General features: G+C 40.6%; 2 protein-coding genes, 1 long non-coding RNA gene and 1 pseudogene across 4 annotated transcripts; 2 read left to right on the top strand and 2 right to left on the bottom strand.

Moving 5' to 3' along the window:
- Window positions 1–842: 842 nt before the first annotated feature.
- Window positions 843–6,911, bottom strand: LOC115676699 (CRM-domain containing factor CFM3, chloroplastic/mitochondrial). Its single transcript, XM_056319189.1, has 10 exons — window positions 5,942–6,911; window positions 5,215–5,683; window positions 5,001–5,131; window positions 4,336–4,677; window positions 2,691–2,847; window positions 2,318–2,610; window positions 2,157–2,216; window positions 1,990–2,073; window positions 1,610–1,784; window positions 843–1,264 (listed from the first exon to the last, which is right to left on the bottom strand). Exons 1-9 carry the CDS (start codon window positions 6,818–6,820, stop codon window positions 1,698–1,700), a joined length of 2,502 nt encoding a protein of 833 aa, XP_056175164.1. The 5' UTR covers window positions 6,821–6,911; the 3' UTR covers window positions 843–1,264; window positions 1,610–1,697.
- A 3,726-nt stretch (window positions 6,912–10,637) lies between these two features.
- LOC115676577 (B3 domain-containing protein At2g32645-like) lies at window positions 10,638–11,219 on the top strand. The gene has a single exon (XM_030599530.1). It carries the CDS (start codon window positions 10,638–10,640, stop codon window positions 11,217–11,219), a length of 582 nt encoding a protein of 193 aa, XP_030455390.1.
- Window positions 11,220–14,280: 3,061 nt separating this feature from the next.
- LOC115676578 (uncharacterized) lies at window positions 14,281–15,437 on the top strand (annotated as a pseudogene).
- A 2,520-nt stretch (window positions 15,438–17,957) lies between these two features.
- Window positions 17,958–19,201, bottom strand: LOC115676565 (uncharacterized). Of its 2 annotated transcripts, none has more exons than XR_008818310.1 (2): window positions 18,641–19,201; window positions 17,958–18,552 (listed from the first exon to the last, which is right to left on the bottom strand). It is a non-coding gene; the product is annotated as an uncharacterized LOC115676565 (long non-coding RNA). The 2 variants fall into 2 exon arrangements; XR_008818309.1 differs by having other exon boundaries at window positions 17,958–18,213.
- Window positions 19,202–24,797: the final 5,596 nt, after the last annotated feature.

The raw sequence follows: 24,797 nt of genomic DNA, 5'->3' as shown, positions 1-24,797 counted from the left end.
CATATTGTACGTTTCATTCGTTATTTCCAATGGACTATCCGGGTAAAAAAAAAAAAAGCGACTCGCTTTCTCCAAAGAAGATTAAACGCAGCCTATTCTGCTTTTGCAGCAAGTCTGAATTAAAGGAACATCTGTAATTGGATGACTCTGTACGATGAGTTAGGTGGTTTTCTTCGGTAGAAATCCACAGTTGCCATTGGGTCAGGTCGGGTCAGGTCAAGCATGACCCTGTATATTTCGGGTCGGGTCGGGTATCATGAAATCCCGATCCGACCCGACCCATTGACACCCCTGCATGTAAGGATATGCCATCACTCCCTTTAGTCAGATTGCTGTGAATGTCATGTCAAAGCCACTTTCTATGCTTGATTGAGTCCTGGCATCGTCGGAAAATCTCCATTCTCCAAGTAGAGGCATAGCACTGCAATGATCGTCAGATTGCCTTTGCCATTTAAATTTAGTTTTAGAAACCGACCTGCCGATGGATTCGACGCCCTGGAATTCGCTCATGGTGGAGTCATTGCATAAATTTTCTCCTCCTACTTGTGGCAGGTATCCCTGGCATTGCTGATCTCGCATGGGGAGGCCCATGGACCGACCCATCGGTGAGCTAGGTCTTGTACGAGAGGGCTCATGGTTCGGATAAGGAGATCCGTCCCTGCAATGACGCGTACCATTCTTTGCTAGAGGGCGAACCGGATGAGACCATCTCAAAAGTGCTTGATGATAACGTATCCTGGCTTGACAAGCATAGCTCCAAAAAGTTGTGATCTTACCTTTTGAGGAATCAATTAATTTAGGACGACGAGAAGGCCATGACATAGGTAAACAAAGAGAAAATATTGACGAGATACAATTGGTTAATCCCAATTCATTTGCGAAATTTACACTGATGTCTAGTCTCTCTTTCAACAGAACTCAAAGGAATCTATGCATCTCTCACCGAGCTAACTTGCACTGTTGACCTCGATAGAATTAAAAGGAATCTATGAATCAATGAAGGGAGATTATCGGAAAATTTCAGTCTCGGATAGACATAGAAAGGCAGCAACCAGCAATAGCCACGATGGGCTTTGCATGGAATCGACCGGTTCATAAGGTAAAACGCATGCCCTGTGATCAACACTTCCGAAGCTCTTCCGTGTAGCAGCAACATCACCCCCATTCGTTTAAGTTGGCACGTTGGCCCCGGGAAGTCCTTCCACCACCCTCAATGCGTGAGAGAAATGAGAGAGAGGGGATCCACTTACAAAGACGGTTCGGCCTGCAGAGAGAAAGAGCAAGTCAGATGCGTAACTTCATTTCAAACTTCAGTAGCAAAATTAGTGCTCGAGAAAAATAACAAAGGATAAAAGAAAGCTACAAAATTCTAGTAAGCCACCAACACTGGACATCTTCTCATGTTACCACATATTTCCTTCCGTTACAGAAGTACATGCAACATGCTTAATCGTCGAAAGTGAAAAGACTCACATCTCGTGAGATTTGTCTCGAATATGAATGAGCTCAAACATAAAAGTTTTGAACTTATTGAAGAAAACAAGGGCGATTCAAGAGGAAGCATTGTGTGTGCCTGTGTTACTGCATGTATGCATTGAATCGAACTCACCGAAGGTACAGAGGCAATGCCCCAAATGCCTCTCGAGTTCTCTCCTTCAGCAAAAATATGAAGTTCTTTTCAAAGGATCATCACATATCTACAGTAAGGTCAGAGTCTTTTCATCATCTTCCCAATCACTGCCTTCAACATCATCAGGACCAGACGTTGGATCATCATCTTCACTCTGGAATGAAAAATCAAATCAAAATTAACACCATCTGTAGCACTGACTCTGCACTGCATTACAGATCCAAATTTTCTCCCACATAAGAGAATCGAAGATTTTCGCTTCACATCTGAAACATGACCCAGAAATTTCAACCCCTAAAAATTTTGTATGGCCAAAAGAAAGTGTGTGTCGAATTGGCAAGCATTGCAAAGCTTAATACCTGTGTCAATTCTGATACTTCATCAAACAAGCCATCTCCTTTGGAACTCCAGGGATCTTCACTCTCTATCTCACAAGAGTCACCCTGCAGGAAACGTGAAGTGAACACCGTAAGGAGCCTACTTGCGCAAAGATTGATGAAAGCTCTCCAGAATAAGCGGCACTTACTACTTCCTTCTTCATCTGCTCAATCGTGTGCTCCAGCTCAGATATGTGTTGACTTAGAGCCTGTACATGACAAGTAAAGATACAGTAAACAAGAGGGAACATCCAAAAACATTAACGTCAATTTTGCTCGTATTGATGGCAGATGGGACATGTGAGGTGACCTCATGCCGTTGCATGGCAACAGAACGTTTCAATGCTTTCGCCTTCGTGAGAAGGTTCCTCGGCCTCAGGCTGATCGGCCGCCGGTAATTCTTTCCACGATAATATATAAGAGCATAGCCTTTGGGCACACTTTCTATTGATACTAATATTCCACCACTCTCAAACTCCAATAGCCTTGCCGTGTCTTCCACGAAAGCAAGAGTTTTTTGCTTTGTTATAAGCTTCACCAATTCTCTATGCTTCCAATGCAGATGCATATTCTCAATGACACCATCAAAAACACCACGAATACCTGGTAAATAATGAAAATATTAACGCCCTCAACTCAAGGCTAATATTATACCTTTAATTAATGAACGAATATATAAGTACCAAGAGGCAGGTACGGCTTCATTCTTAAACCAACTTTGCGAAACATAGTCCGTTCCTCGTCAGTGATGGTTTCCTGGTCATCATCAGGACTAACAGGAACCATAGATGCTTCTATTTTGGACAAGAGTCTCTCGGCCCTTAGTTTCTTTGCTTGGCCCTGTTCATCACAAGATGCAGAACCAATATTTAGTAAAAATGATGATGAGATGATCTGGGAGGCCAATTATAAAAACAACCAAAAGAAGATAAAAAGAATGCTTTTCCATTGCAGATAAATGCTACACAAAAGACAGAATCACTTGAGTATAAAATATATGTATCTTGTCATCGTCCAAACTGAGTGGGTGATCTACAACCAAAAAAAAAAAAAAATGAGTGGGTGATCTAAGAATCAGCCCAAAAAACGAGACGCATGCACCCAAAGAAGGAAGAAGGCTTTGTAAAAGCCTTACAAGAAGTTTCAACCAGCAGTAAGAAATAAGAATTTAAGAACATGAACACTAGATAAGATAATCCCATATTCTTCGAACAGAATTTCTCCGATAATTATTTTATTTCCTGTCTAAATGCTTTCTATATCTAGACAATTTCAAAGTTCTTATGTGTTGGTAGTCGAAAGTTATTTACTAAACCATTATTCACCAATTACTTCAGCTGTCTTGGCACTATGCTCTATGTAGCATCTGCGTCTAGTTCATCTCATCAAGCAAAAATATATCTTAAAAGGGGAAGAACAGCATTGGTGCCAAAAGTTGTGTACGGAGCTCACTTTGGTGCCAAAAGTTTCATTTGGATCATTTAAGTGCAAAAATTTTTGAAAAACAATCACTTAAGTGCCACTTCGCCGGAAATCCGACGTGGCATTTTTTTTATTAATTTCTCAAGCTAATGTGGCTCGCCGGGGGCTGATGTGGCATTTCTTTTCTTCTTTTTTTCCTTTTCTTTCTTTTCTTTTTTTCCTTTTCTTTCTTCTTATTTCCGATGGCCGGCGTCCGGCCACCGGCCATGGCCGGCCTCGCCGGGCGTCGCCTTCCTCCGGGCGAGGGCCGGCGAGGCCGCCGTGGCCTCGGCGAGGGCTTGCCTCGCCAGATCCGGCGAGGCCGGCCCTCGTCGAGGCCACGACTGCCTCGCCGAGGCGTCACCTTCCTTCGGGCGAGGCCACGGCGGCCTCGCCAGCCCTCGCCCGGAGGAAAGCGATGCCCGGCGAGGCCGGCCATGGCCGGTGGCTGGCCTCCGGCCACCGGCCATGGTAGAAGAAATTGAAAAGAAAAAAGAAAAGAGAAAAGAAAGAAAAAAAATCAGAAAAAAATATTTAAAAAATTGAATTATACACATGGAAATGCCACGTGTCATTAAAATTTAAATATAAAAGCCACGTATTAAATTTGGTCGGAATTTCTTGCCGTTGGCACTTAAGTAATCGTTTTTTCTCCGATTTGGCACTTAAGTGATCGCCGGCGTAAACTTTTGGCACTTAAGTGATCCAAATGAAACTTTTGACACCAAAGTGAGCTCCGTACACAACTTTTGGCACCAATGCTGTTCTTCCCCCTATCTTAAAATACCACCTAGTAGACGTGATTTCATCAAATATAGCAAAGGAAGTAAACAAGAAATGTATGTTATACTGAAGAAAAGCACTCACAAGAGATAGCTTGTGCTCAATTCTTTTGACAAGTCTAACACTCTTGGACTTGGAAGCTTCTTTGATCATCTTTTCACGTTCCTCGGTAGATATATCTCTTCCCCATCGGGCTTGAGCCTCATAGAACTCAGCTAAAGTACCTGCTAGTGCATGGCCAGCTTCCTTAGATGGAGCAGCATCAACTGTTCCAGTCCGAAGTTTCTCTTCAACATCTTGTATCTGTTTTGCCAATTCCTGTCTTTCTGACAAAGCAGTAGCTACAGTAGGAGGAAGAAAATCCTTTCCCCGATAGATGACAATGTAATACTTATTTCGAAGTAGTAAAACACCCCCAGTTAAATTCTGTAGAACAAAAGGAAATGTGATCAGTACCAGTAATGTGCTCGAATAACAACTTCTTGTTTTACTCTTTAACTGTGCCTTATTATGGACAGGTGAACAACCAAAGATGCAGGAGATCATACTAGAATTACCTCTTCAACAAGATGCACAAATTTTGCAATATGTCACCATTTTAAGTAACATTCATAGCATCCACAATTATAAACACTTAAGTAGAAGTACCAAAGAGACACAAGGAACTGACTTTTGAGTACTGAAGGGTAAGAAAATAATTATATCACCAGGATACAGGTGTTTTGGATCAGGATGGGCAAAAAACAGACCTTCAGCTCCTCAGCCATGAGTTTATTGTTCGTATTCTGAATTCCTCTTTTAACAGCAATCTTCGCAACTAAGCTCTTCTCCCAAATCTTAATTATCGCAGCTGCCAGACCCTGATGGTTCCTGTTTCTCCCTTCATGAAATTTAAGGAAACAAAAGATGTCAAAAATTTATTCACATAGGGAAGAAGCCGTAATTCAACATGGTGAATATTACCGAGGGCAAAATGACAAGGAAGTGACTTTGCCACCTTCCGTAAGTTGGTCATCTCAGCATTGGTCAGTCGCGAACGCATTCCAGTGGGAAGAAGCCTAAATGGTGTTTTATAACCAGGAATCTTTTGAGGAAGTAGATCCGCATCCACCGGAAGCACTCCCGTGCCCCACCACTCTTCGAATCGAGGGCCTAAGCCATCTAGCAAGCTGTTATATTCAACTTCCTCTTCTGTCAAGCTCTCCTTTAGCTCTGGGCTCCTCACCGACACTTCACTCTTCTCGCATTCTGGCTTCACATCATCGCCACCTTCTGCGACTGGTCTATTGGCTGAAGAAACATCGGGGACAAAAAGAGCATCGCCTTCCCTCACAGTCGGTTGGGATCTTGAAGCAGGGCCTTCATAGTTCTTCCCACGGTACACCACCATAACACTGCCAGACCTCCATATGACCAATCCCCCAGTTCGACGCTGAGAAAAACTACAAGCAGTCGCTTACAAACACTCGAGTCATATTCATTGCTTTCCTTTTCACTTCTAGATAATTCTATGTCATATTCATCAAAACTTTAAGCAAACGTGAAATTCAACTGTCAAGTAAGCACATAGTTCGAAAAGCAAGAAACACTAAGCATTGATGCTTCATCAACATGCGCCAATATTCGATTCATTGGCATTACCAACAAAATTGCAGCAAATTCGTCTACGATAAGCTTTCATTGGACCAACCTCGACGACCTCATGTGCTGTCTTCATATCAACCGCGAGCACCTCATGAAACTTAAGCCTCACAAGCTCCTCCTTCCTCCACTTATCGTGTATCTTCTCCAATAGCGCCTGCGTGATCCCCGCTTTCGCGACGCTAATCCTCTCCCTAAGATACATTCCCATCCTCCTCAACCTCCTAAGCTCCTCGTCCTCGATCGTAAGCTCCGCCAACGACGGCGCCTTCACCGACCTCTTCCTGCCCCCGACGGCCTTCTCTTCCACATCCCCCTTGCCTTCTTTCTCCCATGGCAACAGAACCGCGTCGTCCTCCCCGCCGCCCTCATCCTCCTCGAGGAAACTATCCGGCCTAATCCACTCTCTGCGCAACAAGTCGCCCAGCCTCTCGTCTCCGGTCGGCGGTGCGGCCCTGAATTCGCCCTCTCCCTCCTCCTCCTCGCCCTCCTCTTCCTCTCCATCGTCCGATCCTAATCCCAAATTCCTCAACCTGAGCACGATCCTCTCGATCGCATTCTGGCCTCGGTCATTACCAGAGTACCTCGGCTCAACCGCGCCGCGAGAATCGGAGCCGGCGACCTTACCGGGGGATTCCTCGTCGACCTCGCGGCTCGGCGGCGGTGGCGGCCACTTGTTGAGCCACGGGGCGGAGTGCGGCTTGCCGCCGCCGCCGCTCCTTCCCCGGGAGGAGCCGGCGCTCTGAGGATTGGTCGTGCGGAGGGACTGGCAGAGACAGCGCCGCCCGAGAGCGCAAGGCCGTGGCGGCGGCGGCTTCGGGGAGGCGAAGAGGAGGTGGAGAGAGCTCCCGCCGGAGCCGGAGGAGGCGGCGCGGGGGAGAGCGTTCCGCAGTGGCAGTTCGGTGATTTTGGCAGTCGCGAAGGCCATTTTTTGTCCGGGGCTGGAGCTTCAGCGAAGCGAGGTAGCGTCTGCCATTGTTTTGAATATCGCACAGGAGAAAACAAGAGGATGAAGAAGACGATGACGAAGAAGAAGATATATAATTTTTTTTCGGGATATTTTGTTTTATTATTTTTTGTTCGGAGGTTTTGAGATGGATCGGGCCTCAGAAACAAAATGGGCCGGGCTGGGCCATCGCTCGTGTGGGCCTAATCAGTCATTGGCCCACTCTACGTGAAAAAACGATACAAATGTTCTCTCAACTTTTGGATAGGGGTGATCGGTTCTCGATCCGGTCCGGTTCCCGATTCCCAAAATGGGGAATTGGATACCGGACCGGTCCAACAGAATCGGTCACTTTTTTTTTCCCACTACTTGATACCATATATTTTGAAACTAAAATTGTGTTCCCCATGCCGACTACACATAATCGCAAAAACAAATGCGTAATTCAAGCCAATGCGATGACGAATTGTGTTTCCCATGTCGACTACACATATGTTCTAAAATTGGAATTGTATTCCCCATGCCGATTACACATAATTACAAAAAAAAAATTATATATAGTCAATCCGGTCCGATCAGTCCAGTTCCCCTTGGAATAAGGAATTGGACCGCCCGGACACCGATTCCACTTTTAGGAACTGGGACCCGAATTGACACTTACAGGAATCGGACCAAACCCGTCGGTTCCAGCGGTTCCCGGTTTGGGCGGTCCTTTTTGTACACCCCTACTTTTGGCCAATGTGTAACGTTATGCTTGGACTTTTAATCAGTCATTGACTGCTGGCAAGGCGACCCTCACCGACCATGGGCGAGGCTAACCTTCGCCAGCGGCCGGCGAGGGACGGCCTCCCCACGCCTCGCTTAGGCGAGGTCGTCTCTCACTTGTTGCTAGCAAGGGTGGCCTTGCCTATTGCCGACAAGGGCGACCCTTGCCCAGCCCTTTGCGGGCGTCACCAGCCATCGGCAAAGAAGAAAGAGAAAACCGTAAAAAGGAAAAAAGAAAAAATAATTTAAAATTAAAATTGTCTTTGGACGATAATCCCCTTGACCAGCCGGTGACCGACAAGGTCAAGCACTTATTTGAAACTGTCATGGTCACTTCAGGCTTTTATTTAAAACTAATATGCCACCTCAAACTCTTATTTGACACAAAGTCCACTTTGGGCCCTTATTTGAGAATGGAGCCTTAGTCGCAACTCACTCTCTCACATGCTCTGTTGGCGTACATTCTCTATTTAGGCATAGCCCAAATTAGCCCGTTTTGAAAAAAAAAATCTCAAAGGAGGAATGTGAAGTAAGCCCATCAAATGAGTGGGCCAGGTCTAGTTTGGGTAGGGTCAGGTCGGGTCGAAAATAGTCCAACCTAAATTGATCCATTTTTATGCAATACAGTTTTAGCGACTCATACCTACACAAATCCAACCCATATTATTAAAATGCATCCATATTTTATAAAAACTCACCCATTTAACTCACTTTAAGTTCTTCATGTGAATATACTACTTGTACAATTTTATATAAATTTAATAAAGTAAATTAACCGAATAAAAGGATGATAGTAAAGAAAATAAAAAATGTAATAAAACAGAAAGATAGAAATAATTATAACGAACTAGACAATTATGCATGTGTTGTGAAAAAGTAAACATCGAAACACAATGGGAGTGGACCACCATGTCGAGAGAACCTCTTATTATATATTGAAGTTGACCAAACCATCTATTTCTCGTTATTATTTGATAAATATAGATGTCATTTTATTTTAGGAAGTGTTGATATAAAGGAAGCTCTATCACCATTGATGTAATCCAAAGAACAAAGTGGAAAGGCTTGTGAAGACCGGAAGGACCTCAATAGAAGGTGAACAAGTCGGGAAGAACGTGAAGTTCGTGATGACTTGGAGGCATCATAAGGCGAACAATTCAGCGAAGCTTTATTCACCAACATACTCAAGATTATCAAATGGAAAGCTGTACGTAATTCAACTACAAGCGGGAAGTTCGGATAGACTCATGGATCGCTAATATGAATAGCTCTTTATATCACTTGATATGAACGTCTGCATCACTTGTTTACATATTTTACTTTGAAGACGCAGAGATTCCTTTGATTGTCAAAAATCAAAGGAATATCACTTGTTTACACGTTGAATTGTCTGTTTAACAAATCCATGATGTCCTGTTTCTTATGAAGTAAATCAACGTGAGTGTCGATGACGCTAGATCAGTGAGATGTTTCCGCAAAACCCTTAAATATAGTTGGATCGCATGCCGGAACATGTAATAAGATTCCGTATCTAAGATGCACAGAGCCACATTATTTTTCCAATGCAATGCCCCTTTAGAAAGTTCTATCATTTAATATATCTGTTATGTCTTAGTGGTGTAAGATTTGAATGATGAAACAGTATAAAGCATGGAAAAAGAATATAGCACCGCATGTTGAGATATATATAGAGAGAGAGATAGACCCTACGTCCAGTTTCCCTTAGTGGGGGTATAATGAAGAGAGAGAGAGAGAGAGACCCTGCCTCCCGTTTCCCATAGTGGAGATATAATGAAATGATTGCTATTCAAAAAATCTTGTGATTGTGTATGCGATTGCTGCACTGTTAACGACACAGTGAATTCCATGGACTAGATGCCTTTGAAATCGTAGCTTTTTATCACGGATAAGAAGCAAATGCGAAACCGAGCGAAACGGTCCTAATTGTTCGTAGTTCGACCCTACAATCGTCTCATTTTTTAATTGAATCTATATGTTTTTCACGCAATTATCATACCTTGCAAGCCAAAGATGCGCCGTTTTTTCAATACGGGAAGACAATGGCCAATTCCTTTTATTAAATGTCCAAACCACCGTCGCATTCCCTTTACACTGCCATCCTCTTTGTCTTGACATCAAATATCCGCAATGTAGCTTGACTTCCCGTATTTGAAAAAGATGGAGAAAGATGCTTCGAGTCATAGCAATTGATTGGCGTCATCAACCAGACACGCGCGCACGAAACGATTCGCACCAAGAACAACATCAATTGTCGTCTTTGTTTAATGTTTTCTTGTGTGTTTCTGTTTTTATGGGGGATTGTTTCAACACCCGCCAGTGGCAAATAAAGGTGATATCCTCACGGTCATAGGGTTCTCCCGCAGGTACACTATAAATAAGTGACGATTTGGATCTGCCTACGCTCAAAGCCTGTCCGGTTTAACATTACTCTTCCTCCTCCTTCCTCCTCCCTTGAAGCAGCAAGAAACGTTCCTGCCGTTGGGTAGCGCCTTCGTCGACGGTAAGCTTTCGAAACTTGGACAAACTCAATTGAAGTGCACAAACTTGTCGACCTTGAAATCTGAATATCCTGTTTGCCGTTTCATTCTCTCATAAGTTCATCACTCGTCAACTACTGTTTATTTTAGTGTGGCTTCTTGTTTCTTGTTGGGTTAGGAGTATTTTTGCTTAAGGAAAAAAATTGATCCGAAAAAGGAAAACGCTTTCTTTAACCCACTCATATTCAGATATATGCTAAGTGCCCTTTTACATGGGTTCATCTTCTCTTTGGTTCTTGGCGCAACTCAGTCATGGATGTGAACTCGATCTTTAGCTAAGCAAATCCTCACTTTGTGAAGTTGACAAACACTCCTAAGCAAATCCGCATATGAGCGTTTAACTCGTTTTAGCATCTCGTTAAACCATTTATATCATACACGCACTTATGTTTTGAGGTTTTATATATGTCAGTAATATATTGCGAAGTTGACAAGATTACTTCTCAAAGTTGAGCAGCCCAAGCGGTCGCAATCTCATGGGGGAGAGACAGATGGAAGTCCATCGGTCATCTCTCGATGTCTTGGCGAGAGCTTCTTTGCTAGTCAGCGAGGGACTGCTAAGTCTCTCTCCCACGGCTCAAACCAGACCGATCGAATTGCCGAGCATCTTCTGGGACAAAACGCTGGAGATGCATGGCCAGGGTGTGATGCTCGTGCTGGAGAAGAGATTGCGGGCCACTGACATGGACCCAAACCAAGGTAGGCTCTCCATACCCAAGTTGCAGGTACGAGCAGATTTCTTGAGCGGCGAAGAGGTCCGAACCCTAGACAACAAGGAGGCCATTACAGTTTCCCTCATCGAGCCTTGTCTGGAAGTACGCCACGGCTTGCAGCTCAAGAAGTGGAATTACCAGAGCGGAACTTTTTCTTACGTGTTGATCAAGCAGTGGAACGCTGTCGCGCGCCGGTTCGAGCGGAACAGCCTCGAGGAGAATAGCCTCGTCCAGCTTTGGTCCTTCAGAGTGGATGGCGACCTTTGCTTCTGCCTCGTGAACTTGGGAGCACCCTCGGCGGCGGCGGCAGCGGCAGCAGCGGAACATATGGCTGCTCATGAGTGATGGTCTTGGTCATTCTGTTTTTTCTCTCTCTTAAGTCTCTAAACTGCCTCTAATTAGGGTAGTTCCGAATACATAGGGTCCTCTTCTTTGGTTAACGTATAAAGATAGCCATCCTTTGTTGACATTGGATGTTGGCAATGATTTCAACGAAAGTTTTAGGTTTGGGCTGAGCTTTTTGGTCGTCTCATCGATGATGAACTATCTCCCCACGCGATGAATAAAGCGGTCGTCGCGAGTTGGGGTTCGTCCCATTCAATTCAAGAGGTCGTCACATCCGGTGATGGAAAAAAGAAGAAAAAAGATATTATCTCGTCTTCTCACTCTCTCTCTCTCTCTCTCTCTCTCTCTCTCTCTCTCTCTCTCTCTTCATATTTTGACTCCTTTTGTATTAAATATATTTCCTACCTTAATATAAAACTACGCTTCCTAAAATGTAAAATACATAATTTGCGTGTACTTGAGATATAACTAGCCAAAATATCAATTTAACGTTTTATTGGATGAGTTGCTCAGAATGATTAATATTATGTTAATATTAGAATTTTATAATACCTAATACAATAGTATTAGGTTCGGAAATTGGGTCAACCGATTTGGTTCCACGGTTCCAAAAACTAGAAATCAACTCTAACATGATAGATTTCAGATTTTTACCTAGAAATTACTCGCTCCGGAACCGAACGTGTCTTTTTAATTATTGCCTCTTTTCTCCTTGATTTTCATCTTGAGATGAAATACTTTAAAACAATTACAACGGGGGATCAAATATTAACATAAGATTTTGCTACCAGACCCCGATTTTTCCTGTTTCTCCCTTCATGACATTTAAGGCCACAAAAGATGTCAAAAACACCTCCATATGACCAATTTCCCGCCCCCCCGTTCAACGTCAACAAGCTGTTGCTTCATTGTTTTTTTTTTTTTCCTTTTCACCGTTAGACACTCTAAACACAAAACTTAAAACGCGTTTGGTAACGTTTCTACTTCTCTATTTTTTTGTTCTTTTATTCTCCGGAATAAAAAAAGAACAGGAATATATTTGGTAATGTCAGTTAATTTTTTTATTTTCCGAAATAAAAAAGTGGCCAAGAAATAGATTTGGAACAGAAATAAGAAGTAGAAAAATTTACTTCTTTGTTTCCAGAAATAGAAAGGTAGAAAGGTTTCTGTAAACCCTAAAATTTTTACTTCTTACCTCTTCTTCCTTTTCAAGCAGCGGCATCTTCAGCTCCTCCTCCATCCTCCGTCGTCTGCATAGCACTAGCCACCACCCTCGTCACTCACGGCGAAGCCCCAGCCAGTCGAAAGCTGCCGGTATGCTTTTCTGTTCTCGTCTCTATTTGATACTCTCGCTGATTTGGGCGCGGGCCGCTGCCCTCGGTCCATGGCGGCGAGGTCGGCTCGCGCCCAGATTGGCGAGGGGGGCCCTCACTTGATGGCAATGAGGGTCGCCCACGCCCAGACCTTGCTAATTTGGGCGCGGGCCGTCCCCATTGCCGTCGAATGAGGGCCGCCCTGCCGATCTAGGCGCGGGCCACCCTCATCGCCATCAAGCGAGGGCCGCCCTCATCGATCTGGGCGCGGGCCGCCCTTGCTCGACGGCGACGAAGGCCGCCCGTGCCCAGATCTGGGCGCCCTCGCCGATCCGGGTCGCCCTCACCGATCTTGTACATCGTTCCTCTTTATACAATCGTCAGTATGAAGGATCTAGGTTCTTCATATCTTTCTAAACCTCTCGTAGAAACGATCCAAACATTATTTGCGATTTGTTTGTCACCAGTTGTATATCAACAAATGAAAGTGAGCTTTTGGTCTGTTCTTTTCAATTCTCCAGTGCTTTTGTTTTGATCCAGAAAGAGTTGAGGCTGCTATTGTGGAGTCTCATTTAGATGTATGGTGGTGTTGAATCTCACACTCTGACGAATCGCATATAAAATCCTTCTCAAAATCGATCTTGGAGTTCTGAAATCTTGTGTCATCATTTGCATCTAATGCTGCAGGATCTTTCTTAAGGCTCTCTTGTGTTCTTGCAGCACTCGATAGCAATTATAGGAGAGAAACAGATGGCAAAACAGATAGTCCTAGCTTTAGCTTTGCTGTCTCTTGACTTTGATAGTTATTTGACATTGTCATGTTTAACATTCACTTGAGTGAAGCCACGTCTTATGGGTTGCATGTTGCATGGAAAGATTTAGACTCAGTGCGTTCTGCTTTGGGTTTGCCTACCCTGCTTCTCTACCTAGGCATTCAAGCCCGATGTATAATTTAAATATACCGTGAAAATAATTGAGGACTAGGACTACGGCTAAAGTCTCCTGTCTTTTCTTAATTGGTTTCAATTTAGGTTGTGTTTACTTTGTTTTGGTGCTTACCTGCGTATTTTGAGAGTCACCTAAATTTGGTGTATCCCGTGAGTTGGGAGTTCTCCATTACTGTCTCATTAATTTTATGAAGGCGTGGATCCAATTTGCAGAAGCTACCCCCAGAAGCAATCTGTTGTTTAATTGGTTTCAATTTTATGAAGGCGTGGATCCTCATATGTATCTTCCATTAACTTGGTATGTACCCTTATATCTACAACAGGGAGGGTATCAAATTGCACTGTCTTAAGGTTAGTATTTTGTTTTCGAGTAATACCTAACTACATGTATCAACTTTTTGTGGCATTTATTGTTTTAATTAATAAATTAGTTAATCTCTTGTGATGTTGCAGATGACTTTCCTCTATCATTGTGTATTGTTATTTGGGATTCGTTTTTTGCTAATTAACACATTTAAAGGCTATAAATTCATAGAATTGGTTCTTTCATGACACTAGATGGAAAATGTTTTGTGAGTATCCATGTGGCACTTACATTTTCTGGCTGCTAATAATAGAAATCCTATTGATGAAATTCACTTCCATTTTAATTCCTTTCTAGGGGCAACTGTGGTGGCCAATGTTGGGTGGTTACACTGTTATGATTATGTTATGATTTAATGTAGTATTGCGTGTAATTCCTATATGACTATGGTATGATTTAATGCATGGCTCATATGATGCTCAACCAGTGAAGGTTAAATGGCATCATAGAAAGAGGTATTCAATGCAAAGTGGATCGAGCCCTTAACCAACCTGTTTATAAGTTTGTTGGTAGAAGATGTCAAAAAGGGAAATCGCACCTCTTCTACTTACAACAAAGTAGGGTGGAATAACATACGAGCTAAATTCAATAATAAGACAGAGCTCCAATATAACCAAGTACAATTGAAGAACAAGGTGAATAAACTGAAAAAACAGTATGGTAGTTTTAAGAAGCTTCTTTCACAATCCGGATTTGGCTGGGATAATGTGAATAAAATAGTTATTGTCGATGATCCAAGCATATGGGAACCTCACATCAAGGTATCATTTAACTTTTGGTCCTTTTGAGATCATTGTAGATGTAAGTTTTAAGATATTTGATTATATTGCTAACGTATGTCATCATTGTGAGAATTGCAGGATAATAGTGAGTGGGCAAAATTCAAGAAGGATGGGTTTCCTCAGTATCCCAACCTGTGTATTGTATTTGGTGATACATATGCTACTGGGGAGCATGCTATAGGAAATGCTAAAGACTTGATGTTGTCAGATGATGACGAGGGACTATTCAATGGTGGTGGTGATGCAAACGGTGATCCAGAAGACATCAGTGAACACCACCTTGATGAGGGAGTATTTACATCTGACAAGACAGCTACTCCAGTTCATGGCAAGTACAAGTTGGATAGGACTCCAAATACGAAGATGAGAAGAGTGAGTAACTCATTCAATGTTGCCAACACCTGCAAAGCCATACATGAGATGATCAAAGCTAGGGCTAGTCAATCTGTGACTGGCTCTGTCACTTCACATGTCGCATCACCACCTATAAACCCATTCTTTGTATCTGCTGTGATTGATGTCCTAGTTAGCATGCCTGACTTGGACCGGAATCTTTACAACAAAGCAGTGGAACGAGCATGCGCTAGTGCCAGATGGAGTGAGGCTTTCATCAAAATCCCAACTGAAAGGAGAAATGGACTTCTCCAATCTCTTAACTAAATGTTGGGAATTGTACCATGGATTGCGTAGGATTTTCATGACTTTGTGTTTTATTTTACTCTATGACTTATGGTATTGCTTGTTATTTGGTTTTTAAAGATATTCATGTTGAGACTATTGTATTTGTGTGGTGGCATGGGTGTGATGGATTGCGTGGGATTTTATATTTGGTTTGCTTTCACTCTACGACTTATGTTATTAGTTGTTGTTGGTTTTTTTTTCCATAAATCTATATTGATGTTCTTTTATTTGTGTGATGGCATAGGTACTATGGAAGGGGGAACAAATAATGTGTCTAATGGGGAGGTAGCACCAGTGGAACAATATTTGGATGAGTATGATATTGACATAATAATAGGATGGTTGTGCACTTTTTCAATGGACACGTCCATGCATTTGAGAGAACCTATTAGGGATAGCAAATTGTCAGGACCCGAATGGGTAAGAGAGATTGTTTATGGACATTCAGATAGAACATATGAAGTATTTAGAATGGAGAGACATGTTTTTCTAAACCTATGTGATTTAATGAGGACAAGAGGTTGGTTGAAAGATAGTCGGTATGTTAGGATAGATGAACAAGTTGGGATCTTCTTATCTTTGGTTGGTCACAAGAACTCCATCAGAAATTTATGTGAGAGATTCCAACGTTTGGGAGAAACAATCAGCAAGTATTTTACCGTAGTATTGAAAGCCGTTATGAAACTGTCAAAAGAGGTTATCAAGCCACCTTTTTTTGATGTTGTCCCAGAGGAGATTCTTATGGATCCTAACCATAGACTTTACTTCAAGGTATGATTTTCATGTCGATTTTACTCTATCAAATACATGTGTTGATAATCTTGTATAACACTAAACTTTCATAAAATCACAGGGCTATGTAAGTTCTATTAGGGCTGTAAATGGTTCGGTTCGGTTCGGTTTTCTTGAAAAATCGAACCGAACCGAACTGTTTAGGAAGCACCCCTGAACCGAACTGGAACTCGCTCGAACCAAATTGGAACCGAACCGAAAAATCGATTTGGTTCGGTTTGGTTTGGATTAGTTTTCGGTTTCTTCTTCTTTTTCTTTTTTTTTTTGCTTTTTATTCATGGCTCGATTTTCTGTTTTTTCTTCTTTTTTTTTGCTTTTTATTCCTATAAAAATATTTTAGTCATTTACACTATTCAACTATTTATAATTTCGATTACGTATTGCTGAATCGCCATTTTGAATAAGATGAAAGTTAAATAATTCTTTTTAATATTTAACGACATTTATTTCCTAGATTTGAATCTTTAATGTCAAAATGTGAACATATTCATGATATTCTACGTAAGAGAATCATCGATCTTGCAAATTAAAATAAGTTGAGTGGTTGAGTGATTGTAAATATATTACAAATTAAAAACTCATTATTTAAAATTGAAAAACGAAAAAAAAATCACATATTTAAACTAGGTTCCGACCAAAAAAAAACTAGGACATTTGATATCATTAATATAATTTGTGTTAGAAGACTCTTCCGAATGAATAAATTCAATACGTCATTCTGAACAAGATTAAAGTTAAATAATTCATTTTAATATTTAATGACATTTACTTTATAGATTTTGAATTTTAATGCCGGGGTATATATATATATATATATTTTGCGATGGGCCAAGTGAATTTCGACTTTAATCGTCGTCGCATATGTACCACACTGTTTTGTATAGTAAATAAAGAAACTAATACTCTAATATTAATTTCTCATCCATTCACAGAATCCACACCTCTCTAAAATATGCCTTTAGACCATAAATGACACTATATAAACTGTATAATCAATGCAAAGTATAGATGGGTATCCTAAACCTTTGAAATAAGTCACATTCTAATAACAAACAAATAACAAACCAACAACCCTTCACCAGATTATAGAACCATCACTTCATGCACAAGCCGACGACTTTCCCAACGTAAAACCCAATCTTACTCTCGACCACTTTTGTCAATATCGAACTGCGTATCAAAATCCATGCTTGCTATATCGCTCAACTCAATTGCTGACCTAGATAGTCGAACATGGGTATGTTTCTCTCGGACATTTCCTCAAACACCTTCCGGGTGAGCATACACATTGCATAGAAAGGACCTATAAAATATGCACTTCTCAAGCCTGGCAAAAATCACAACCTGTACAAACACTTGGGCAAAAGGACACAATAAGTGCCATAACTTATGTACGGAGATCACTTTGGTGCCATAACTTTTTTTCGGATCACTTTGGTGCCAAGTCGGAAGAAAAACGATCACTTAAGTGTCATAAATTTTTTTTGGATCACTTCAGTGCTAAAATTTTTGAAAAACGATCACTTAAGTGCTAAAAATTGTTAAAAACGATCACTTAAGTGCTAAAATTTTTGAAAAACGATCACTTAAGTGCCAATCTCCGGCGAGCCACGTCAGCTTCAGAAATTAATAAAAAAAATGCCACGTCGGATTTCCGGCGAAAAATTGTGTACGGCACCGGAGTTGGCACTTAAGTGATTGTTTTTCAAAAATTTTAGCACTAAAGTGATCCAAAAAAAACTTATGACACCAAAGTGAGCGCCGTACATAAGTTATGGCACTTGTAGTGTTCTTTTGCCCAAACACTTGTGGATGAACTCGGCCTCCGATGTAAAATATGCACTTCATTGGAGTGGGTGAAAACAAGAAGTGCCATTTTAATGTAATAGAACCAAGATAAAAGGAAGTTCTTACAAGAAGAATTCATATATTTGATTACATTAATTCTAATGTCAGAAATTAATAAGACCCAACTCTGCCAAAAGGTTCTGCTTTGTGATGTCTCCTCTCAGTCCTCCAGGTACAGGGTCAGTTGCTAGTACATAAAGCAAATAGACTACTGCGCAGAACAACAAAAGTTGCTCACTTGCTTTCCAAATGGTTCCACAGTTGCACCTGTTAAAATCACAAGATAAATTGCATGTCACTGAAGAATCTCTTGGCATGTGTTATCTGATGAGGTATCGCTTGGATTATTCCTCTTCTAATTTTTTTTAAAGGTTCACGGCCAATCACACAGCTATGATATGAAATCGAGTCGATATAGTGACATGCTATTGAGCCTTCCTCTTTTTAAAAATAATCATATAATGGACTAGCTACAAAAAAGAATATAGAATTTCCAGTACTCACTTGCTTTCTTTACACATCAAGGAGATGACTACTTCTCTTTTGTTCGTCAATCATCAAGAGAAACCAATATCGAGTTCAGTTCCGCGGTCACAGTTGACAACTCTACATTAAATTCATAATAAAAATGAGAATTAAAGTATCTATTGCAATAGTAAAGGATATAAAATATTTCACGTTAATTTTTTCTCACCTGACTCAAAATTTTCGAGTTCTTCTAAGTCCTCCTCAATCGAAAGTGAAAGTGGTGCGGATCGTAGCCAATCTTGAGCTCATATAAGAGCCTCCACCATATTTGGGGTCAAGGAGCTACGAAACACGTCAAGTACATGACCTCCTATGCTGAATGCAGCCTCTGATGCTACAGTTGAGACGGGCACGGCCAAAATATCTCGAGCAATGGAAGAGAGGATAGGATATCTCGAAGAATTGACTTTCCACCAATTTAAGATATCAAAGTTGGAGCTATAGCGTTCACATTTTTCTTCCAAATACTTATCTAATTCGGATTATTCTTCCAAATATTCTTGTCTCGTTTGGCTAAGATACATTGCAGTCATAATGTCCACACCAACCATAGGAGACATTGACACGTTCATTGTCTTTGTACCCTTTGACCTCAAATTGCTTTGGGGGCATATACCGGTGCGGTATTGCTCGAACAATGACGTTAGAGATAATGTTACTTTATCTCGTAAAGTTTCCGCCCGCTTGCTTTCATAAACTTGATTAATCATCCATTTCACATACTCTCACTTATGTCGAGGGTCAAGTATGCATGCAATGAACCATGTTAGATTGATGTTGTTCACATTGCTAAAATACTTATTGAATTTGGTCTTCATTCTCTTGGCCATTTCTTGCAAACTCCTATCCTCATTCACACAATATCTTTCAATCATCATAAAAATCCCACAGACATCTTTCGCCATATCATTACTAGTGACATAAAAACAACCCGATACTTTTAAAGTCGTATCATAGAACAACTTCAAGAAAGAAAGAAATTGACGGACATATTCCCAATCATCACTAGTAGGTAACCCCCTCACCTTGGAAAGCTCTTCAACAAATTTGCTATCCCGTATATCTAGTAAGATAAAGCCTTATGAAACTTCAAAGCCGCTTCCAACATCAGGTACATTGAGTCCCAACGAGTCTCCACATCCAAACATACAAGACTCTTAGACTCGATATTTTCTAGCTCAATGCACTCCTTAAACCGTTGCAACCTCGCAGGAGAAGACCTCACATAACGTACAACTGAGCGTATTCTAACAATGGAATCATCTATATCTTTCAAACCCTCTCTCACAATCAAACTCAATATGTGAGCACAACATCTCACATAGAGTAACTCACCCGACAAAATTAGAGTGTTCCAAGAGTGGAGCCTTTTTTTCAAGTATTGAACTCTCAAGTCATTTGAGCTCGCATTATCCACGGTGATAGAAAAAACGCTTTTAATCCCCCAACCAGTCAAGCATTTTTCCACCGCTTTTCTTATAATCTTAGCAGAATGTCCCGGGATTTGACAAAAATTCAAGATTTTCTTTTGCAACTTCCAATCACCATCTACAAAATGAACAGTGAGACACATGTAACTCAAATTTTGACAAGAAGTCCACGTGTCCGTTGTGAGACAAACCCTTGGAGATGTATCGAAAAAATATTTTTTCAATTTGCATCTTTTCTCCAAGTATAACTTATAACAATCCTCCCTCAATGTGTTTCTTGAGGGGATTGAAAACTTCGGCTGGATCCTACTCACGAATTGCCGAAATGCCTCATTTTCCACAAACTTAAAGGGTAATTCACCAATGATGAACATCGTTGCTAGGTCTTTTCGACTAGTTTCTTGGTCAAATTTCCATGGACCAAATGACCTAGAACTACCAACCCCAACAAGTTGACCCGAGACACTTTTTTTCCTTTTCTCAACATTCGCATATGGAAATTCCTTACATCTACCTAAATGATTACGCATCGCACTAGTCCCTTGAGAGGTAGAACAACCAATAATAGCCCCACAATATAAACATTCAGCTTTGTCTGGATTTTCTATCCTTTTATAGTGTTCCCAAGCAGTAGATCTCGTCCTCCTTCTATTTGTGCCACTAGATTCACTCATTGAAGTAGACATCTATCAATCTATGACAATTAAAACCTGAAATTATTATAATTCAAGTGGCTGTGTCAAGTTAACAAACTTTGTATCACAAGCAAATACTTAATCCAAATAAAAGCCTAATAGAAGGGGTAGCCATTAAAGCACCAGGACAGAAGCTTTGCACAACCGGAAACTTCACTCGAAGCTTTGCACGCAACAATAAGTTAAGAACAGCAGCTACAACCTAATGGTTCCACTGTGCTGACCTAATTCCAAGAATCAATCTCAGGACACAAAATGATACTGATAAGAACTCAATCAATCCGCAAGCCCCTCGCCCCAAAAACCTCCTCAAACACTCGGGATTAGTTAGTTGCCCCAAATGAAAAAGGGAACAACGAAATCGATTTCTAATGACTTGATCCTGAGTGAGTCAAAACCCATCAACTCAAAAACATCTATGATCAACAATACATCGCCACCCTTCAAGAGCAATTACTTTACTCAGAGAAGACATAAACATTGCCGCGTCAAAGGGCTACCAAACCTCATCACACTACTGAATTCTCTGAACACAACGGAGAACCGCATCAAACTAAAGCAACCCAAATGAAGAAATCCACAGAACAGGCAAAGAGAACAGAAAGATCGAGACTTTTCCACAATTTAGATGCAAAAATAGTACACCCATCAGAGGGAAAACAATCAGTAGGAAAATCGAGAAGCAGAGAGAGATAGAGAGGGAGAGAGGTGACTTGTAGGAGCCGAATCTTGGACAAATTATTGGAGGCTTCATGCTTTAAGCGACGCAGGAGTCGGCGCCGAGAGAGAAAGCCCTAAAAGCTTTGAGTCGTCGCCTCGGACAAGAGCCCTGCGATGAGCGAGGGCAAGAAGGAGGGGGCTAGCAACCGCGAGAAGGAGAAGGCAGAGGCAAAGGAAGAGCCGAGGACGCAGAGAAGGTGCATCGCTTACGCGAGGGCGAGATAGGGCTTTTACTTTTTAGGGCTAAAATCGAAGTGTTTATTTCAGTTCGGTTCGATCCAAACTGATCCGAACCGAACTGAAATAAACCGAATTGAAAAAAAAAAAATGGTTAATTTTGATTGTTCAAATCCAAACCGAAACCGAGCCGAAATGCATGAAATTTTCGGTTCGGTTCGGTTCGATTCTGTTCGGTTCGATTTTTCGATTCGGTTTTGACACCCCCATGTGCTATTGATGGCACCTACATTAATGCTTCCGTGCCTGTGTCGAAGCAAATCCCATTTAGAGGCATGAAAGGGACTATCGCCTAGAATGTCTTGTGTGTTTGTTCATTTGATATGAAATTTATTTTCGTATATGCTGGGTGGGAAGGATCTGCCAATGATTGTCGGGTGCTCTCAGCAGCACTCAAGACTCCTCAATTGCAATTTCCTCGACCACCACCCGGTATTTGCTTTGTTTATAAGGAGTAATTTTCTGTATGATTATATTGCGTCGATATCATAACAAATTTATATATACCTTGTTATAGGAAAATACTATGTGGTAGATTCTGGTTATGCAACACTTCAAGGATTTTTAACTCCATTTAAAGGTGAACGGTATCATCTGAATGATTATAGGGGTAGGGAGAGACGGCCCAGAACAGCAAGAGAATTGTTCAACCATAGACATTCATCATTAAGGAATGTCATTGAGAGGTCATTTGGGGCATTAAATAATTGCTTCTTCATTTTAAGACACATGGCTCCATTTACAATTCGAAAGCAAGCATGTATTGTAATTATATGTTGTGCTATCCATAATTACAGTCGTGATCAAGAAAGGATGGACAAAAACTTTTCCCTATATGGAGATCCGGAGTACCCATTTGGACCTACACAAGTGGAGGATGCAGATGAGTGGCATGAGGAGGCAGTTGAGATGAATATGCTTAGGAAAAATATTGTAGATAAAATGGCAAGGGATCACAATATGCCTGAGATTCCATGACTTTGTGTTTCTGACTTATGTAATATTGTTTATAAATATTTGGCAACATTTTGTTAATTAGCAGGTATTATTATCGTTGTATTTTTCAAATCGAAAGCTTGTGCTGCGTTTCAAACAAAGGTTTGGCAAGCTTTCAATATTTGGCAAAGCATGAGTCGATGGGATATTTTAGTACTGGGAGTATAGAGAATCTCTTTGGAGTGTTGGCATTCAACTACGCTTTTCTTGCTGCAAATGAAGACTACTCCTCCATCTACATGTTCAACTTTATTGGATGAAAACAAGATGTATATAATTTAAATTGATTTTGTAAATTTAATCATCATCAGAAAATTAAGGATTCATGTCTATATAGATCAATTTTCAAAGATACTATGACTATTTAAGTGATTAATAAAGCGAATGAATCATATTCAAGCGCCCAATAAAATCCGCATCATCATCCACGTGTTATTATAATGTCGTATATGGAGTTCGAATGTTCTTTATATATATATAGCGGCAAGGAACTCTATGCATCATAGGAAAGAGTTCATAAAGAGAAAGAAAGGTATAATCTTCTTAAGTGACAAAAATTAGCTACGTCAGCTGTTGTATATTATAGCACCGTCAAGGTCGACCTGAAGAGTTCTTCACATTCGTAGAATGAGTTCTCGTTTTGTTTATTTATTGGTAATAAAAACAACTAACGCATGGTTAAGATGTAAGCATTCTTTTTTATCTTTTGGTAATTTAATATGAGAATAAATAGTATTTATAATGGCAGTTGTGAAGAAACTTTTGAAATAGATAAATATGGTATTCAAAATAATAGAAAGATTAAGAAAATTAATTTTATCCATGAAGAGCATGCTAAAGATATATATAAAGTAGTGTGAGTTAAAAAGGATTAGACAAACTAATAAACAATGCTTATTGGTTTTTTTTCACTTATAACTTGTACTTATAGTTGAATAAAAGATATATACTTGAATGAAAAAAATTGGGAATAGAAATTTTTTTAGTTGTACCAAACGCATTTTTGTTCTTTTTTTATTCTAGGAATATAAATTTTGTGCAGTTATCAAATGCATTTCTATTTTTTTTCTATTCTAGGAATAGAAATTTTGTGCAGTTACTAAACGCATTATTTTACTTAGAAACTCATCCAGGAAATAGAAATAGAAAAAACTATTTCTGAAAAGAAATTATTCCCAGAAATAGAAACATTACCAAACGGGCCCTTAACTGTCAAGTAAGCACAAAGTTCCAAAATCAAGAAACACTAGACATTGATGCTTCATCAACATATGCTATATTCGATTCATCGATATTTCCAACAAAAATGGGGCTAATTCATCTACAATAAGTTTTCATTGACTCAACCTCAACAACCTTGTGTGCGGTCTTCACATCGTGCGCGAACACCTCATGAAACTTGAGCCTCACAAGCTCTTCCTTCCTTCACTTATCAGGTATCTTCTCCAAAACCGCCTGCGTGATCTTCACTTTCGGGACGCTAATCCTCTCTATTGACATATCCCACATCGCTTAATTACGGGATTTATATGCTCTTTATATACATATGATCTCCATGTACTAGAAGCTTAGACTTTTGAGTTGGATTTTCTAATATGATATAAGAGTCAAGTTCTGCCCCTTTAGTATATGATCTCCATATACTAAAAAGGGATAATTACGCGAATGGTCCATGAATTTTGGCCCAATGTGCAATGTCGTCCCTGAACTTTTAATTTATTTAATGTAGTCCGTAAACTTTAAGTACATGTACAATCTAGTCTCTGGACTAAGTATTGTCTTTGAACTTGAATTAGTTGAAGGAAAACATTGAATATTTTCATATAGTACAAGGATTAAATTGAACATGTACCAAAAGTTTAGGAACCATACTAAACAAATTAAAAGTTGAAGGACAACATTACACGTTGGGTCAAAATTCATAAATTATTTGTGTCATTTTCCGAAATAAAAAAGTGGGTTGGTTCGATACCTGGTTCCAAAAATTTGTATTGGAATCGGAAGTCACAGGTCGGTTCTCGGAACCGATCCCCCTGGTGAGTGGTGTGTTTTTCCGTAGAAAATAACATATTTTGGCAATGGATGGCTTTTTTGCACGCACATCACGCTTTCACTTTTTCAAATTACCTCGTCAACGAACTCGAAGCATGGATACAACCGTGTGTCCAAATCGAAAATATTTGATTTGTCTCGTCAAAACATTCACGTGAAAATCCTCGTAAAGAAAGGCAGCGAGATTCCAAAA

The sequence above is a fragment of the Syzygium oleosum genome, unplaced genomic scaffold (genome assembly GCF_021117445.2).
Source record: "Syzygium oleosum isolate NSW1041296 unplaced genomic scaffold, Sole_v2.1 Sole_v2.17, whole genome shotgun sequence".
Taxonomy (NCBI): Eukaryota; Viridiplantae; Streptophyta; class Magnoliopsida; order Myrtales; family Myrtaceae; genus Syzygium; species Syzygium oleosum.
Note: the sequence above shows the minus strand (reverse complement) of the source record. Positions and strands in the feature narration are given on the sequence as shown.